This window comes from Anas acuta, chromosome 6 (assembly GCF_963932015.1).
Source record: "Anas acuta chromosome 6, bAnaAcu1.1, whole genome shotgun sequence".
NCBI lineage: Eukaryota > Metazoa > Chordata > Aves > Anseriformes > Anatidae > Anas > Anas acuta.
This window is the reverse complement of record NC_088984.1, coordinates 14379084-14397607: the sequence shown is the minus strand read 5'-3', so window position 1 is coordinate 14397607 and position 18524 is coordinate 14379084. Positions and strand designations below refer to the sequence as shown.

At 42.7% G+C, this 18524-nt stretch overlaps 1 protein-coding gene and 1 long non-coding RNA gene across 2 annotated transcripts; one reads left to right on the top strand and one right to left on the bottom strand.

Annotated features, from left to right (window-relative positions):
- The first annotated feature begins 1716 nt into the window (after nt 1–1716).
- LOC137858790 (uncharacterized) lies at nt 1717–2605 on the top strand. The gene is made up of 2 exons (XR_011097999.1): nt 1717–2296; nt 2385–2605. It is a non-coding gene; the product is annotated as an uncharacterized lncRNA (long non-coding RNA).
- Nucleotides 2606–6782: 4177 nt separating this feature from the next.
- Nucleotides 6783–18402, bottom strand: EAF2 (ELL associated factor 2). The gene is made up of 6 exons (XM_068687487.1): nt 18163–18402; nt 17410–17504; nt 16597–16733; nt 15762–15907; nt 12114–12380; nt 6783–7632 (listed from the first exon to the last, which is right to left on the bottom strand). Exons 1-6 carry the CDS (start codon nt 18266–18268, stop codon nt 7586–7588), a joined length of 798 nt encoding a protein of 265 aa, XP_068543588.1. The 5' UTR covers nt 18269–18402; the 3' UTR covers nt 6783–7585.
- Nucleotides 18403–18524: the final 122 nt, after the last annotated feature.

Here is an 18524-nt window from a genome sequence, read left to right as displayed (position 1 = left end):
AGAGGTGCCAAGGCAAGCACACTTGAAATTACAGTTCTCATTCAGCTTGGAAAACAAATTCACCATTTGTACAGCCCCTCCTCCTTGTCAAAGAAGACCAAGTTGATGAAAACCCAGCTGCGAGGCAACCTCTTGCAGCTGAGCATCTCTACCAGGCAGGAGGGCTCAGCGTGGTGTGAGCTGCTGATAAGACCCAGGAGGCTCAGAAGCTACCGCAGCAGCAGCAGGGAGCCGTCTGGCATCTCTGCCCTCCCAACAACCAACACACCTGCCTGGGGTTGCTCACAAGGTCCCAGGAAGTGTCAGATCGATCCACCAGCACCACATACGCATCCGATGGATGGGAGCTGTTTGCCAACCCCCCGTTGCGGAGCTGATCCCATCTGACAGCAGCTGAAGTTACCCGACCGTGATCGCTCCCCAGCGTAGCACAGACAATCTCACACGTATTTGTGTTAGGTTTAGAGAGATTTGTGCAGCATAAGCACTTCTGGTTTCCAGAACAGAGGTCATTTGGATCAAAGGCTCTGACGTAACGTGGTGACTTCTTTGGCTCGCTCGTCTCAGTCTCTCTACAGAATTACAAATATAGGCAAGACATTATTAAAATGTTAACAAGTTTCTCTCTTGGGGACCTCAATTATTCACCTGTGAGTAGCTGTTGTTTCATCACCAGGAGGGAGTCAAATGGAAAGTACACAGGCAGGGATGGGTTCTAAGCTTTTAGCAGTAGTTTTGTTTTACAAATTAACGGGGATAAAAAGTCCCCGCTAAGCTCAGCGCACTCCTTCCAGGTGGTACTTTCTAAAATGCACTCATTGTGGCAAGAACTTCTTAAATAGCCTAACGGTCCTGCATCCTCAGCTAAACATAGCCACGGCCACTGATCACCAGTATCCTTGACAAATACCGTATCCGGGGGAAGGCAGCTAGGCAAAGTCTGGCTGTGTTTGGTAGGGGGAAAGTGGCTCAAGTATGGGAGCCACACAAGCATGGCTGCTAATCTGCAGGGAGTTTTCCCCACCTACATGCAGGTCACATTTGCCTAACATTATTTTTATGAACATTAGTTATATATATTTTAAAAATTACGAAATGTTAACTACATGTTTCCAATGGTAACTTTTGCACAGGGCAAAAAGAAAAAAAGAAAAAAAAAAAAAGTTATCATGCAGAACAGGAGTGGAAGTTGTTCCACACTGTGATGGGAGAGCCCACAAACCTCTTCAGAAGAGATGCTGAATTAGGACAGCTGACTCCAAACTTTCTTCTGACCCTAATGCCCTGAGTAGCCCATTATGTTGTGCTCCTGCTGGTGTGCCCATCCATTGTTGGGATGAGAAACTCCTTGGAGCAGCTTTTTGCCACGGGGCTAGGTGTATCCCTGCGCAGAGGTGTCGGCGTTACTGTGAAGTAATGTGATAAGCAGCCTGGCTGTGCCCATGTCGCAGGCTGCACTCCAGGGCTTGAACCATCTGCCTCTACTCTCATTATTCCAGCAGAATCTGAAACTGGCACAAAACCTGTTAATTTGATAGGGAAATCTCAATCGGACATTGGCCTTTAAATGTCCTGAGCTTTTATGAACTGTGAGGGATTTTTTAACACTCCCATTAAATATTTGGATCAAAACCCTGGTAAAAGCATAGATCTTTTTCATTAATTGTCAATGTACATCACATCAGGTGTAAAAAGGAAATTGGTTAAGAGACAATTTGGCATTTCAGGCTGAATCATCTCGTATTTCTCTATGAAAACTGTACATGAGGACATCCATGTGTATTTATTCCAAAAGTAGTGGCAATGAAAAGGTGCAGGAAAAAAAGGGGGTTGCAGAGTTTACTGGAAACTCAATACATCGAGGATCTTAGAAAAGGTACAGCCAATTAGGTGAGCTCAAGCTGAATTCTGCTGGTTGTTACGAGGAAATCATTGTGCAACTGTTTTGCAAGGGCATTGAAACTGGTAGAACAAGATACACGGCATGTGGAAGTGAAACTGAAGAGATTAAAGAACAGTTTGGGTTGTTGCTGGGTCTTCTTTAATTACCTTTTTAAGACACTCCACTTTTCTTTAAATAACAGCATGAAGAAGGCCTCATCTCTGAGAGGGAGCAAGTAATCCTCTGTCATGCGTAAGCACGCTTATGAGAACAAGCCGGATATGAATTTTCAGGAGACAAACCAAGCTGCACAGAAAGGACAGCACACGGGAGATGAGAGATGGAGAACAGGTTCTGTAACAAGCGCCCCTGTTTAAAGCGAGTCAGGAGAGGTCTCAGCAGCTAGCTCACCGGGTATGTGTTGTACATCAACAAAGCCTTCTCTGTTGAATGAAAGGCTCCTTCATCTTTGCCTCTAACCTCCATTCCTTCCTCACCACAGCAGAGGGATTTGCTTTTCAGAGAAGGAAAAATCTGAGAACACACTCATTTCTTCTATGGATTCAGAAAACCACAGAAACAACTAGAGCCCAAGCCTTTGCTGTTCCCAGCAGGCCAGACCCTTCACTACAGCAAACGTAGCATGGTTTCTTATGAAACCCCTGTATGAAACTGGTATCTCTACTTAGGAGCTGAATAAATCTTCCTGCTGACACAAACTGAGCTCTGAGTCCTCCATTCAGGAGCTTTTCTCCAACGCCAGAACCTGCAAGCTGGAAAGTAAAGGCCACAGCAACATCCTTTTAGAGCTTTCCACCAATTCAGCCCGTTCCTGCGTGTAGTTAGCTGGTAAGCAGAGAGCTCCTGCCTGCAAATCCCCTAGCCATCATGAATTATTCTTATGCAGGGGGCCCCATGATCATGTGGGACAGAACTGCTGGGCAGTTAACAAACAGTTGGTGTTGTCACCATGAATTTATTTAACTGAGCAGAATCATAGTTGAAAGATGGAGGTCTTCCAATCCTTCTCTCCACAGTTCAGATTTCTCTTGGGTGTGGATGACTGCCCCTATCTAGTTTTAGGTCTCGACTATGAAGTAATTCATCATTTCACACTTTTCCTCCTAATTTCAGTAAATTTCAGCCTTGTTATTTCATTTCCTCTACCTCCCCCCAAGATAGCAGGAATATATATTTTAACAAATTGCAAATACTCTTATTCAAAATGTCTCTCTTCTTCATTCTTCTTATTAAGGCTCTTCAAAAAGCTGGTCTGAACCTCATATCCTGCTAGACAGTCCCCAGTCCTTCCCATGGCTAGCTGAATGAATCTCAAAAAGTGGTGAGAGTAGGATTTCACATGTAGACAAGGATTCAGCCTAGGAACCATTGTAAGCCAAGTCATCTCTTTCCTCCTCTGGGCTTTCACGTCTGCCCAGCCTAGGCATCCTCGTCTCTGATGTTTAAGAAGGATCCAATAATCTCTTCTTTAGCCATTCTCAGAAACCTTCGTGTAAAAATTCTGACGGAAATCGAAAGTGTTGGCCAGAAATTATACAACAATTTCTGAGCCCAAGATCTTGAGAACCAGAGCAAACTGTTATCTGAGTTGATCTGTTCATGTTTGGTTCCTCAGAAATCAGTCAAGAACGATCTAACGAATAATTCTTCTTCAAAATACTGCTGCTGTGTTCTCAAGATGATTCACTGTCTGTCAGCATGGAAGTGACTAACTGAAGTCCTTTAATCTGAAAAATTACCTCCCATTTACCAAAAAAAAAAAAGGTTCATGTAATAAAGCTGATCATATCAGGCACCTTGACAATAAACTCCACAGTGAGCTCTGCTCTACCTGATATTGATCTCATGATTTTGATGGAGCAACTGCAGTACTCCATGCTTAGATATCACGATGATTTTCAGAGATTATGCAGGAAGTAAGGTTATTGCTTACCAAACAGCTCCATGGACATTATACTGAGACAGATGTTCATAAATTAGAACTTCCTGAAGGCACATCACAGCATTATGGGCAAGGATCTCAAGAGTGAATTACAGATAGACATAAAACCACAAGTAAATGGCAATCCCAGTGCTAGTCGTGGAATACAGCAGTGCCAAAGCTGCCCTAAAGAGATCACCTTAGCTTGTCCCTCCGCCCCAAGGCAGGGTTCATGGAAAACAAGAGTAGGGCAAAGACCTTACAAAAACTGGAAGCTGTCGGGCAAGATAGTTACAGCTGGCAAGCACGCCCTGTCACCATTTCAGGATTTAACCAGGGTTGAATGCTGCAACCATGAAGAGGTAGTTCCTGGCAGAATTGTGCATGCATCAGGTGCTGTGCAGAGAGAAAGGCTCAGGTGAGCTGTGCTGGCAGTAGTCCTTAATGCTGCAGTAGTCACAAGACTGAACAATTCTGAAGTTTCCAGTAGTGTTTGGAAGATTTTTTTTATTGGTGAATGTAAATGATATACAGATGTGTCCATAACCTGGGGGCAGTACCCTCTCACGCTACTCTCCATCCAGCAACCTTATACAGGTCACAGAACTGTAGAAACAGAATGGTTTCTGTTGGAAGGGACCTTAAAGACCACCCAGTTCCAACCCCCTGCCATGGGCAGGGACACCTCCCACCAGCCCAGGTTGCCCAAAGCCCCATCCAGCCTGGCCTTTGGCACCTCCAGGGATGGGGCAGCCACAGCTGCTCTGTGCAACCTGTTCCAGTGCCTCACCACCCTCTGAGTGAGGAATTTCCTCCTAACAACTAATCTAAATCTCTCCTCATTCATTACTAGTTAAACTGACATGACAGAAATAAAAATGAGTTTAAAGGAGAGGAATAGGATTTTCAAATCAGGAAAAAAAAAAATCTGTTTTCCTGTAGCTAGAATACCTCCCTTATTCACGCTTCTAGAAGTCAGCCCAGCTACACAGGACAGCTCACAGACCAAGCCATAGGGGAGTAAATACCCACAGCAGGTGAGGAAGGAGACCCAAGCCAATCCCCTCCATAGTGACAGAACCAGACAACCTCTTTAGGTTACCTGACTGCCTGACACGTGAACAAAGGGAGTCAGATAACACGCATTTGGGCTTGATCCAGCATACAGTACTTTTTTCTTCACACATTTAAGGTCTGTTATCTTTTTTCCCCTTATCTCTATAGGAACTCTGTTCCAGAATCTTATCTCCAGCCCTAATATTTATAGGGAACCTTTCCTGAATTATTATCACAACCGTGTGTTTAACAAAATACACCCATTTAAGTCACATACTTATTTAGACTGGGTAGTGACTGACTGGCATCTAATCACTTTGCAGTGCTGTACAAAAGCTTAACTGAAGCTCTTCCCATCCTAGAAAGCTTCTAGCTTGAAGACCAAATCCTAAAGATAGCATAGGCTTATTTACAGCCCTGAGTCTCGAGAACTTGGAAAGCTGCTTTACCCCCAGAGCTATATTTAAGCACCTGTATACATGTGAGTTCAATTATGCATCAAATACAGGTAGGTTGCACTTGCCAGGGTTGTTTTTTGTTTGTTTTTTATCGTTGTAGGTTTTTTTTTTCCTCCTCTCTTCTGAGGGAGAGGTGATTATAATACATGAATACAGACACTTGCTCTGTGATTTAGATCCTAGCCTGGTCAGTGCTTCCACACACCTGCTTCTTCTCATGCACCCCAAACGCATAAATGCTCAGAAAAATCAGTGGCATTCTGGCTGGCATTAGATTTTAGCATTGGCCTAAGAGAAAGTTTTCATGCAAGCCATCAGGGACAAGGGGAAGCTGAAAAGAAGACATTTCACTTTAGGACACTGATTTACCATGAGTCTCTTTCTATTTAGTACTCAGGGCTGCTCCTAAGATCACTTGTAACACATCTCAGAGGTCCTCATGCCACAGAGCAGATTTTATTAACAGCAGGTGCCAAGAACCAAGCAGTCTGGTAGAGTTCCCCCAGCAGCAGTTATAATGCATCAGAGAACTCAGTCTTGAAAAAGTTTGAGGAATCTTTATCTACATAGCCTCCTGTCTTGAAGTCACCCCTTAGCCCTTTTATTCTCAAAGACCTGCTTATCCATGGTCATTAACTTGAGCTTTTTACTTTTAGTACAAGCAGTTTTGCTTCTTATGATCCCAACTTTAGGAAGCTGGGACACCATAAAGCTGTTACTGGGTGTAGGCCATGGCCAAGTGCCATAGTTTGAGGGTAGAAAGTGCTAGGTGGGGAAGGATCAGGAAGCAGCATTTCCAATATTTCATTCCTGCCCTGTGGTAAGGGGCAGACATTTGGCTTCAATCTTTCTAGAGTAAGTATGGGCTGGTACTACCAGCAGTTGGCAGAATAAGCCAGTCTAGTACCATCTATTGTATACACTGAATATGCATGTCATGTCCTCACATTCAGGCTTACATGTAGAATGAAATCCTCATTATTTAGACACAGATGTGTGATTCAGTCACTGCAATCTAGAAAGTGAGACTTCTAAGCAAGACTGAGCAGATTTATCTCATCAGAATTCATCCCACAGATATTTCCCATTGTTAGTTAGGAAACTGCTCAGTAGTGAACTTCAGTATTAAATTTTTACCCTTACCTGTGGTTCACAAATTCAAATGCAGGCAAAAAAAAAAAAAAAAAAAAAAGATTAAGCAAACACCTTCTCTTCTGTAGCACAGTATCACTTACCAACTGCATTTGGATATAATCCTCTATAAACATTCATTTACACATTGGTATCACAAAACTTTCAAGAAGCTCTTACCTGGACTTGTCCCAATGTATGGAAAAGCAATAAACACCCAAGTCTTGCACGCTGGGTGGGGAGTGCTTATTAGCTACCAATTTTACTATTACTTTTTTTGCCTGACCCTTAACCAGTAAAAAAACAAATCAGACAAAATGATAAATATTGCTTTATTAAATTACTTTTATACTTCTACAAAGAAAATTTCTGATTTCCGTTATAGAATTACATGAAGAAAAATCATTGCTGTCTCCACAGTTATCTAAATTTAGATACAAAAAGGTTGTAAAAAGACCGGCCTATTCAAGTTACATTAAAAAAAGGCAGAGAATAGACAAGTTCCCTCAGGAATCTTGAGGCTCAGAAATATAAAGTCCTATAATACAATGAAATTAAGGATTCAGCAATGTGTTGAACAATTGTAAACTGTAACTGCACTAGTGGACCACATTATTCAGCAGTTTCCTTAAAGGTATGAACTGTGAACTGAACAAAAAGTGTAGCTGACACAGCAGACCTCATTTAGTTGCTCTCCCTTTTACACCCTCCAAGTTAAAGCTGTAAGATCAGCATTCAACATTTAAATGATAGGAAGGAAACTTGCCTCCATAAATATCAGAAATTCCTCCATTTCATAAACTATTTATATAAAGTAACTAGCTGTTACAAATCAGTTTCAAGTAAAACAGGTGGCTGAGGCAAAATAATCAAAATCAGATCATACACAATTTTACTGTAAATACAGTAATTTGAAAGGTAAACACATAACCATAGCACTGACAACGTATCAATGCTGCTGTGTTATAGACACGATGTGTCAGTAGAAAATTAGGATGTCTTTATTATCAAAATCGAGGACATTCATTCCAGTCTCTGGTAATCTAATCTTAGTGCAAAACAGATGCTAAGACATATTTAGCAAAAAAGGTGATATGTTTAAGGCCAAAACTTTGTTCAGTCATCACTATCACTTCCAGATTCACTCAGCTGCAAGTCATTTCCTAAAAAAAAAAAAAAAAAAATAAAGAGTCATTATATTAGTCATTTTCAAGGAAACACTTTTCTTCTTTCGAGATTTTTCCCCTTTACCAATTAAAGGCTTACAAAAACTAATACCAGGCAGGCTGAGAGAGAATAAATAGGTGTCGATCCTAACTCCTCAGTGACAGAGCCTTAGAGAGACCACATTTCTACAATTTTAGAACCTTAGCAGGAAAGACATTAGCATATTTGCCACAAAAGCATTTAATACCGCTGGATAATAACAGATGACACCTAGCTATCCTTGTTACCCACATCTTCATGTTTCATAAATGGGAACACTGCTGGTGAATGCAGCCTTACAAAAAAAAAAAAGTAGGTGTGTTTTTTTGTTTTTTTTTTTTAAACTTCTGAACGCACTCAGCTGTGCTGGAAAACAAAGTGATGTCTCAATCAAGAGCAGCAGTTCTTTGATGTACCTTTTAAAGATGTATCAGTGACCTACTATTTCAAACAGGTTTTGGAACAAGCGAACAAACAAAACATCAAAAGCAATTTTACCCAGCACTTTAATTTGGAGGCTATATATATATTTCAAAATGGGAAAGCAAGAAGAAAGACTACATTGTGCTTGCAATGGCTACCCATAAGCTTAGTGGGGTGGGAGTGAAGGAATCTTTTCAGGATCATAGATAATTAACAACAAAAAATACAGCAGCATGCTATAGAGAATCTACATCGTATCAGCAGTTTCCCACATATTTTAAGAATTTCTTCCAGCTAGTATGCTTTTCTTCACCCCTCCCTTGCCAAACAGCCACAAAAAAAAAAAAGAATGCGTCTCTTTCATTGAACAGAAGTGGCCTAAAAACAAATAAAATGACTAAAGCTGAGTAGGCACTGTATTTTTACATGCTCTTTCCTCAGCTACAGCACCCTTCACAGATCACTTTTGCAGATGGATAAAAGAACAACCTCAACAGGGTAAAATCAGCGAGACATTCAGATCATATCTTTTGTTATCAAGCATATCATTTCTGCCAGAACACTGAAGTCTTTAACATGGCTGCATTTAGCCTTCCTTTGTTTTCCACTATGTCATCACTAAAGCTTTGAAAGTGGTACACGAAGCTCTGCAACAAAGCAGAAAACACTGTTTATATAAGACAAGAAGAGTGAAGATGGCTCTTTCCAGCAATCCATGAAGTACTACAGTAGTCTTTTTTTTTCCTCAATCCTAAAAAACAAAACATTTACAGCCGTATTATTTTATATTTAAAAATTTTTGAAAGAAATATGATACGGTCAAGAACGATTCAGGACAACACGTTATCCTGAGAAATAATATTTGAAGGCAGATAATGGCATTAGCAAATTAAACTCACGCATTTATCACTCAAAGGAAAACAAGCAAAGAGTTCTTGGAACTCCCAACCCTATTATTCACTACCTGCTCTGGGAGATGGCTGGAGTAAGAACAAGAAGATAACCTTCCAAAGAGTGACTCTGCAGCCTTCTAAAGTTATTTCAACATAGTTAATAAAAATTACACAAACTGTGTAACACTGGCCAAAAATACCAGCGCTTGTGAAAACCAGCAGATGGGAAAAGCCAGTACTTCGAGTTCCAGAGTTAGAAGTAATGCACTGGGATATATTTCAGGGTTATGAAAATGGGCCAGAAAGTTTCCCTCTCCCTATAAAACACCTTCAGAGAGGTGGCAAAACAACAGAGATGATAGTTGGGAGTTTTCAGGTGGGTTTGGTGCAAGAATAGAAATTTCATTTAACTAGGGCTCTGAAGAAGAATCTATGCTCAATTGTACTTTGCAGGCAGCAATGAAGTGGGGGAAAAAAGTGAATTCAGTCTTCCACAGTGCCAACTGCTTATTAGCAATATCAGTTTACCACACAATGGTTTGGGTTGGAAGGGACTTCATAGATTATCCAATTCCAACCCCTCTGCCCTAATCTGATGAAATAGATTATACTGCAAATTATGTTTCCTAAACTTTTAGATCAGTGGCTATAAAATATTTAATTGAACTCATGAGTTTCCCTGTCCCCAGTAACTTGCGTAAGAGTGATCGGTGTTTCACAGATCTCGTTACACCAACACCACACAAATACAAAGCAAGTTTCATGACCAGCTGCTGTACCAGCACCAACTATCAAAAGAAGTGAAGTTGTATTGAGTGCTGTGTACATAAAACGCTGCCCCAGAAGAGTCTGTGTTGATTTTTCTTGGGAAATAAAGCCTTATTTAGCTTTTACTTCAACTAAGTCAACAAAGCAACATATGATCAAATATCTACAAAGAAGAGATTCATCAGTGCTACCATTTACAAACTGTTCTAAGGCAAGTCGTGAGCTTAAATGATCAGCTTCTGACAGAAGGAGGGAAGAATCAAGATTTTGGGGGAGGACCTTGCTGCTGAAGGTGAGGGGCAGCTTTGAGTCCTACCTCCTCAGGAATCCAGATGCTGTACATCTGACAGAAGTATTTGGTTACCATGCCCTAGGACACCACCTCCTGTGTCTTCCAAGTTCCACAAAAGCTCAGCTGTATGATTTCTACGTGTAAGACGAAACTCTTCTCCCTAACCCTTCCCGCAGCCTTCTGCCTGCACGCAGCAAGCCAAAGGAGAACTTCACTAATTACCCAGCACAGCCCTGATTCTGCAGAGGTGCACAAAAACAGTCACGCACAGAAGCGGACCAACCTCCAACAGGATTAGACAAGCAAACTGCTTGTGCTGACATTTGTTGCTTCAATATTTTATTTTTTGTAAAACATTTGAGATGGAAGAGATGACTGCACAGGACCCCAACAGAGAACTCCTGCCATTCAAGCTGGAACCATGAGCTATTCATTTATATTCCCCAGGTTTCACTGTTATTTTCCCTCTCCTGCCAAATTTCCTCAACAAGTGAGCTGGAGAAACATTCTCCTTGGAAGTGTTTTTTTTTTTGGTCTTTGTCTAGTTGAAGTAGGTTTTAAATGTTAGAAGTACTCAAGTTAGGAACAGATTTTTTAAGCAGTAAATAGATCTGTAACCATGCAGAAGTAAATTGAATTAAGCTAAATATCTGTGCAAGACAGACAAGCCCAAGGCTCGATGCTACAAAGGTTCCACCACAAGCACCATCAAGTCATCATCTCCCCCCGTAATAGCTTTGATGTTGTCATGTTTTATGCAGCATTTTCTCACTATGACTGTTGAAACTAGAGGAGTTGGCCACCTGTACTTGTGAGTTTGTTTCTCAGTTGAAGTTTTGTCAGCTGGGATTTTGTCACTGGGGATAGAGCTTAATCTCGTTTTCATAACAGCTTTATTTAAAGCATGAAGAACGGGAAATCTCATTTGTAGTAAGGGTTGAAATAAATGGCATGCTGAAGTTATGCAAATTATGAGCATGAAGACATTGTTCTTCACAGTGACAGTAAAATGAAGACAGTGTTTAGTTCTTTACCCATGAAGTCACAAGACCTTTCCATCTGATCTTATCTGTTAATGCAGTACACAAATAACCAGCACAGATATTTGAGTATTTAAATACTAGCTACAAAAAACACCAAACCTGTTCATGCTATCATTAAGCGCTGAAGCGAAAGCAGACTTGCCAGAGTCTAGAATGTCAGTATAATCAGTTTACATATAAATGATAAACCCTAAAGTTCTTAGACAGCACACCAGGCTTTATGGGAATCTCTTCATGTTGTGACCCCGCAGCTAGGCACCTAATTAAAGATGTACTCACTTTCAAAGCATCACCATAGCTGAATACTCACAGCTTCTACATCTGAACACTCCGATTTAGGTGGCAAACTTAAGACCCCACCTACTGTTCTCACTCCCCTTTCTCTGTCCAGACTCTCCTCTCTTTGGACTACACCGAGCATCCAGTCCCAAGCTGCGCAGCGACCACTTGAACAACATAGCAGCTCCTCTTCGTATCACATTTTTAGTTTGTTGAATTGGTGGAGTAAGATAGCATCACCTGAAAGCAAACCATCTCCTCACTTATACACAGAGGAGAGTTCGTTCTGCTATGCTGTCTGGTGGAACAGTGCCATGAATAATAGTAACTAAAGTAGCTAAGAATATACTATCTCTTCTGTAATTCCAAGTTCTGCCAGTGTAGTATCTTTCCCGTAGTTTTAACCAAGAAATTATAAGCATATGTTCTGGGAGTGCCCTGTTAGCTCAAGTATTTTCATTACAAAATTACTGTTCTGCAGTCCCAATGTATATAGCTGGGAAGAAGCCAGGAAGGCTTAGGAAATATTTTCAACTACCTCAGCTTTAATTTAGTATCTCCTGGGACCAAGAGCCTTCTAGTCCAGTGCCTAATTCAGACCTCTGCTGAACAATCAAACCCTAGCATCACTTCCCACAGTTTTAATTATAACAGAGACATACTTAAAAACAATATGGTTTCCTTTCAGCATCTCGATGTCTGGAATTGTGTACTAAGAAAAGAACAGCCTTTGTACTTACGTAGTGTATTCATCATATGACCACTGCTCTCTTGGGATCTGTTATGACTGGCATCTTTGTCAGGGACAGCCTGTTGTGGTATGGCAGACACAGTAGGCTGTGGCTGCAAATACGGCATGGACAGAGGAAGAGAGGGCTTCGCTTCCTCGTCTTCAGAATCACTGGAACTGTTTTCACTACTGGACGAAGAGGATGAAGAACTTTTAGAGTCAGACGAACTGTCAGAGCTGCTCAGCTGGTCCATGATACTGGCTTCTGCTTTTAGCTCTGTGAACGATACAATTTGTTTCTCAGTTAGAGGCATCACAGTTGAAGTATAAGAAAGATTAAAAAAAAGTAACAAAAATCAACAACAAAAATCAGGTATGTCAGTCAACACATTACAGCAACTCAAGAACAAAAACCCTGCAGAAAACTCCAGAACAAAGAAAAGGGTACAAGCAAACATCTAGCCTGTCATGTGGTTGTCTTCCCCCAGAGCTTGGGCATTTTCTCCCTTTCAAGCCAAGCATTAGAACAAGAGTAACTGTGCACCCAAATGCTAACTCCACATTAGCCTTTAATTTCTGCAGCTGGCAAGTCTTCTGTATTTTCCTCAGCACCCCGAAGATGCCTTTCACTGAGTAAGCACTGCAGTTACAATCACACAGATAAGTTAGCAGCAAGACGTCTGGAGCTGCACCCAAAATGCCTCCCAGCAGTTCAGCAGAGCAACCAACGCGCGTGGACGTTACGACATTTTGCTGAAAATGCAAAGCACACAGGATATCCAAGGGAGCCATTTACAGTTTGCTATTAGGAAAATTTCACCAAATCCTTACTCTCTTTATAGACTTGTGAAAAAAATAAAGCTAGAACAAGAGAAAGACAAGAAATACTGGAAGTTAACACATCAGTCTGACTCAAATTGCATTCTTGGCAAAAAACTCACCTGACTCTAATATTTAGGATGGCATGACTGGATAGGTTGTGTTGCACAGTATGCATTAATGATATATAATAGCTGAAGTGCCACACACACAGTTAAGTTTTGCAGAAACTGTACACAATAATTACACAAAACACGGGTGCTGCTGAAGGAAGAAATCTGAACCCTGCTGGATTGAGATTTTATACAGCAACTTGAAGAGTTACCCAGAGTGCAGAAGTTCATCATCATATAAAACTGTAGCTACCCAGCCAGTTGCTAAGACAGCCCTACAAGCACTCAGAATATTTCAGGAACAGCTTTGATATAGCAGACATGAAAAGCAAATAGGAGGGGACCTCATCTCGCTTCAAATCTCCCCAATACAGAAGAACAGGTTGAAGATGAAAGTGATCGAGAAGAAAGATTGTTCAGAACTTAATCAAGTGAAGAAGGGAGAACAAAAGAATAAACTTCAACGCAAACTTCCATGAAGCCTCCTAATTCTGCGTTATCAAAGGCCAGTCTAAAGGAAAAAAGACGTTCAGGAAAACTGGAATAGCGTGGCTATAAGTACAAGGAAAAACTAACCTGATGCCAAGGAAGAACAGAAAGTACAATAAGGCACCATATTGGCCAAATGACTCAAACACAAGGAAAAAAGAGGTAAGAAGTTGGAAGCATCCTGCAGCTAGTAAGGGATGTAGAAGAGAACATAGGCAGATAAATCAAGCTAGAAAAGCTAAGGTGAAAATTAGGATGCAGCTAGCACAAAGATCAAGAAGTCACTTCAAAATTAGTTCTAGAGGACTGATCTATCACCCAGCTGGGGCCATAAGCTAATCAAAATGTAACCCAAATCCTATGCACTTAATGCCTCTTCCTCCCTGCTCTCACCTGTGACCAGTAATAAAGGGAAAAGCTTTAAGCAAAAGACTAGCAATTAATACCAAAAACTGAGGAATGGGATCTTTGCCTGGAATTTTGAAAGAACTTAGTTCTCACAGAAAACTTACATATTTTCAGTAAGGGAAAGAAGGGCTATACGTACACCGGAGGACAAATGCAGAATGACCTTCCCCCCGCCCCAGAAAATGAAGATAGTAACAAGTTCAAAGCAGTGTACTTAAACAGGAATAGTCAGTTACACAACCACAGGATGAAGCATGATTAAGCAGGCAACACTTCTGAAGAGCCTGCGAGTTACAGTGGGTCGCTGAGCACAGTCCTGCTGTATTGTGCTGGTGCAGAAACGGCAAGCATTAAACTGGGATGCGATCCTATTTGGTCTTTTTGTATGAAAATACATACTGCCTGTCAAACATTCATCTTACTCGACGCAGCACTGCTAAAACCTTAGATGAAATTCATTCTAGGCGCTACACTTGAAGTTTTTGGACTAGTTGGAAGACAGGAGAGTGACAATGATTCAGGGATCTAGAAAACTTAGCTTCTAAGGAAGGACTGAACCAGCTGGCATCGCTTTGCATAAAGAATCAGAAAGACATAGCAGCTATTGAGTACCTGAAGCACTGCTTAAAAGCAGCAGAGCAATCTGGCCTATACCTGCATGATTAATATTAAAGTAGCAATGTCCTTACTGTCAGATTTTATTTATTAGGAATAACCTGAACTGTAAGGAGAACAAAACCTTGGAGCAGATGCCAGAGGGAACACATGATCTGTCACCAGAGAGCTCAAAGAACACATTAAAAAAAAATGTTAGAAATCTGACTTTCAGATAGAAGGATGGTCTAGATGACCTTAAAAGGTCCCTATCAGCCCTGTTTTTCAGTTACTCTGCACTCTTTAGTAACAGTCAAAATCAGACTGGCAGTACAGAAGAGTTTGATGTGTTTTGGCAGCCACTTTGGTGCCTTGCAACATTCAACACTCCCACTCCCCCCAAAACAACCAAACACCAAGAAAAAGCATCATTTTATCCCAGGCACTCAGGTTCTTTGTCTTTGCAACTCAGGATGCATCCTGGTACTCTTCTGTAGTATAAAAATTTCTGGCCAGAGTTTAAGCCCCAAATGAAAAAAAAATCTTTATAATGACACATCTGAGAAACCTGCTTAAAGGAATTCAAAGCATCTCGGGAGATAGACATCAATTCTGATCAATGAAACTGCCACCTGGTCGTATTTCTCTAGCAAGTAATTACCACCTGCCATTTCCCTTGTCCTCCAAAGTAACAAGGCCTGCTCCTAAACAAAACACGAGTGTCTCACCAAACCAGTGTCTCAAGAATGCCATACACAGCACAGTTCAAGGGTTGATTTATGCAGGCTTTTAGCTGTCTTTTCCACTTGAACATCATCTTTCACAAGTCCCATCCGGTAATTTACAGTTGGAGATGTAAAGCACCGCAGCCTGTATGTTTGCTGAGCGCAGAGCACAGAACGAGGAGCGATGTCAGAACGGGAAGCGACCGGGTTGGTTTTGGGTTTCTGGGCTGCAATACAACCAACTACATGCTCGGTTAAAGAAGCAGCAGAAGAAAATCTATAAGACAGCACTGAGACCCACTATCTGAACAGTCCACCTGATTTTTAACGTTAGTAAGTCTCAAATACTCCTCAGTTATCATTTGAGCCAAAGCAGTACCATACACTGGTTAAGTGCTTATATAGTCAGCTTCTAAATAAACCTTTAAAAAACAAAGCTTAGCTCTTAAAAACTAATTGCTAATTAAGAGCAAAGTTTCTAAAATCTCTAAACGTGGCAGTGGAGCTTACCTCGTTCAATGTCATCCATAGGAGAAGACAGAAACATCTTTTCTTTTGGCGGAGAATTTTTAACGTTGTTTGGAGTCTTGGTTGCGTGTCGCATTTGCTGCTGTTGCTGCTCGATACGAGACTGGACCTTGCTGCTTCCTTCAGCTCTGTGTGCAAAAATAAAATGAAGTTACTCTAGATGGCAAGATGCAATGAAAAAGGCAGGAATACTGTACCTTAAGTTACGGAATTATTTGTCTCATGCTTTTCTAAATAGCATCAGTAGATTTCTAGGTATATTATTTTACTGGCATGTAATTAGATTTTATTTTATTTTATTTTTAAATACAGTGCCAATAACTTGTAAACTCTTTGTTAGTTGATTTGTTATAATACCCAGCTACCCAGGAACACTTCATAGTAATTTGCTGAAAGCAAGTTCTGTGGATTCAGCAGCAGAGAAAAAATAACAAACACGTATGGGGAAAAAAACAAGCCACTACCATTACTGAAAACAGTCAATTAACTACCGACTACTGGAAGTAGGGAAACTACTTTTCCAAAGAGATTTTTTTTCTCCTCATGTTCATCAGGTAATTGTTACCACCTCTTAATCACAAGACATCTTTTAGTCAAAGAAAAAAATCCTATTTCTTCGGCTCGTCAGCACTCAAAAGCTGCAAAGTCAGTGTGTTGAGCAGAGGCCTTTTACCCTGCTGAACAAGGCTGGGGACCTTCTAAAAATGCTGTTTTGATAAGAACAGTCATGGGCTGCAGCATCACACAATGTAGACCCAGGAACAAACCGATTTTCGTAATGATTAAAGGAAAGCTGCTTCTCCTGTAAATCACCCACCTCGTTTTTTTCACAGTGATGTTGCTGCTGAGTTTCTCTAGGCGACATTCTCCAGTGTCATGATTGATAATTAAGATACATTCTTTTAGGTAAGGCTTCTTTGAGCCCTTGAACACAGTCACTGGTGGAGTTGAGCCCTGTTAAGTCAGAAGAGCCCAGCAAGTGTTACTGCTGCAGTCTTTTTTTGTTATCATAAACAGAAAGCAATCCATTAGCGATGACAAGTTCATTATAAGTAATCACTGCTAGCTTTTAAAAACGTTATCAGTGAATTCAAATTAAACTCATCCCAGCCGAAAGCAGCTGGTGACTGACTGGAGAGGGATTTCACCTGGCTTAGCTGAGCGTTTAATCAGTTTCACACTTATTTCCAAAGGAGAGCACGCTCACTGCAGGGCTCCTTTCACCAAGAGGGGTTTCAGTAATCACATCAGCAGAGCAGTAAAGCATGGCAGGTAGTAAATTTTCCCTTTCCAGTCTTTCCTGCTTTAGAACTGCACTACAGCAGTAAATACCAAGGGGAAACTTGCAGTGCCAACATCCACACGAAGCTCTGCTGTGTATGCAACACTTCAGGGTCATCCTACAGCACTTTTCCAATGCAGCGAGTACACTTAAAGCTACAGCACGGCTGCCCAACCTGTAGGTCCTCTGCAACTTCACTCTTTTAGAGCAATTATTTTTATACCCTTAAGTGTTACACTGTCAGCTGTGAAACAGCATTAAAGCTCCATCTCCTTCTGTACTCGGCGTGTATTTATTACAAAGCCAGCCCTCCCCTTATGCCTGCCATGCCTCAGCCACCCCACTCACCTCGATATTTGGCAACGTTATCGTCACCTGTTCCCCCTTGCCAACCTCCAGGTCTCCTTCACAGGATGTATCGATAGACGCAGGCTTGAAGTCATCTACATAGAAAAACCAACTTGTTTTTTGCAGGCTTTACGGCAGTGTTATAAACGCAGACACCTTCTGAGCAACAGAGCGCTTGGAGGCTATTAAGCTAAAACCTTTTTTTGCTAGCGTGTCATCTGCCATTCCCCTGCACAGATCACTCCCCAAGTCAGCAGAACTCCGGGGCAAGCTGGTTTCTCTCCCAATTCAGCGTAAACGTTGTCTACTGCCTTCCCGATAAAATGAGGGGAGTGCTGTTAGGCGTTAATGGGCAGAAAGCTGAACCAGCCCTGCTCTACTGCCGGAGACAAACCCTCCCTCCCTTCCAGCAAAGCAGTAAGTAGCTCCTGAAAGGAGCTGCCCCCCCCTCTGCTCTGCTCCCTTGAGCCCCCCCTGGAGCCCTGCATTGAGCACCAGGAGGACAGGGCCGTGCTGCAGCCCCTCCGCTATGGGGTCGGGCTGGGGGAGCCGGGGCTGTGCAGCCCAGACCCCTCCCTGGGGATGGGCACGGCGCTGGGCAGCTCCCGCAGCGGGTGGGCGACGCTTTGGGCTGGTTTCGGGCCCCACGCCCCGAGCCCCGCTGTCACCCAGCGCCCCCCCCCCAGCCCCACGACCCTCCCCGGACCCCCCCCCCGGTACCGCGGGGGCCGAGCCGAGCCCCGGGGCGCTCACAGCGGACGGTGTGGAAGGCGCAGCGCGGCTGCTTCTCGAAGGTCTCGCCCAGCTTCAGCACCCGCTCCTTGGGCTCCAGCAGCGGCGGCGGGGCCGCGCCGTTCATGGCGGGGGGGGGGCAGCGCTCACACCATGCCCGGCACCGGCACCGGTACCGGGACCCGGACCCGGAGCCGCTCCGGGACCGCCGCTCAGCCCCGGCGCCGCGGGGGCGGGGCCTCGCCGCCGCCCGGCCACGCCCCCTCCGCGCCTTGGCCACGCCCCCATCTCGCTCTAAGCCCCGCCCCCTCGCGGCTCGCTGCCGGCCTATCCCCTGCCAGCCGGCGCGGGGATATGCAAATGAGCCCCCTCCTCCTTCGCTC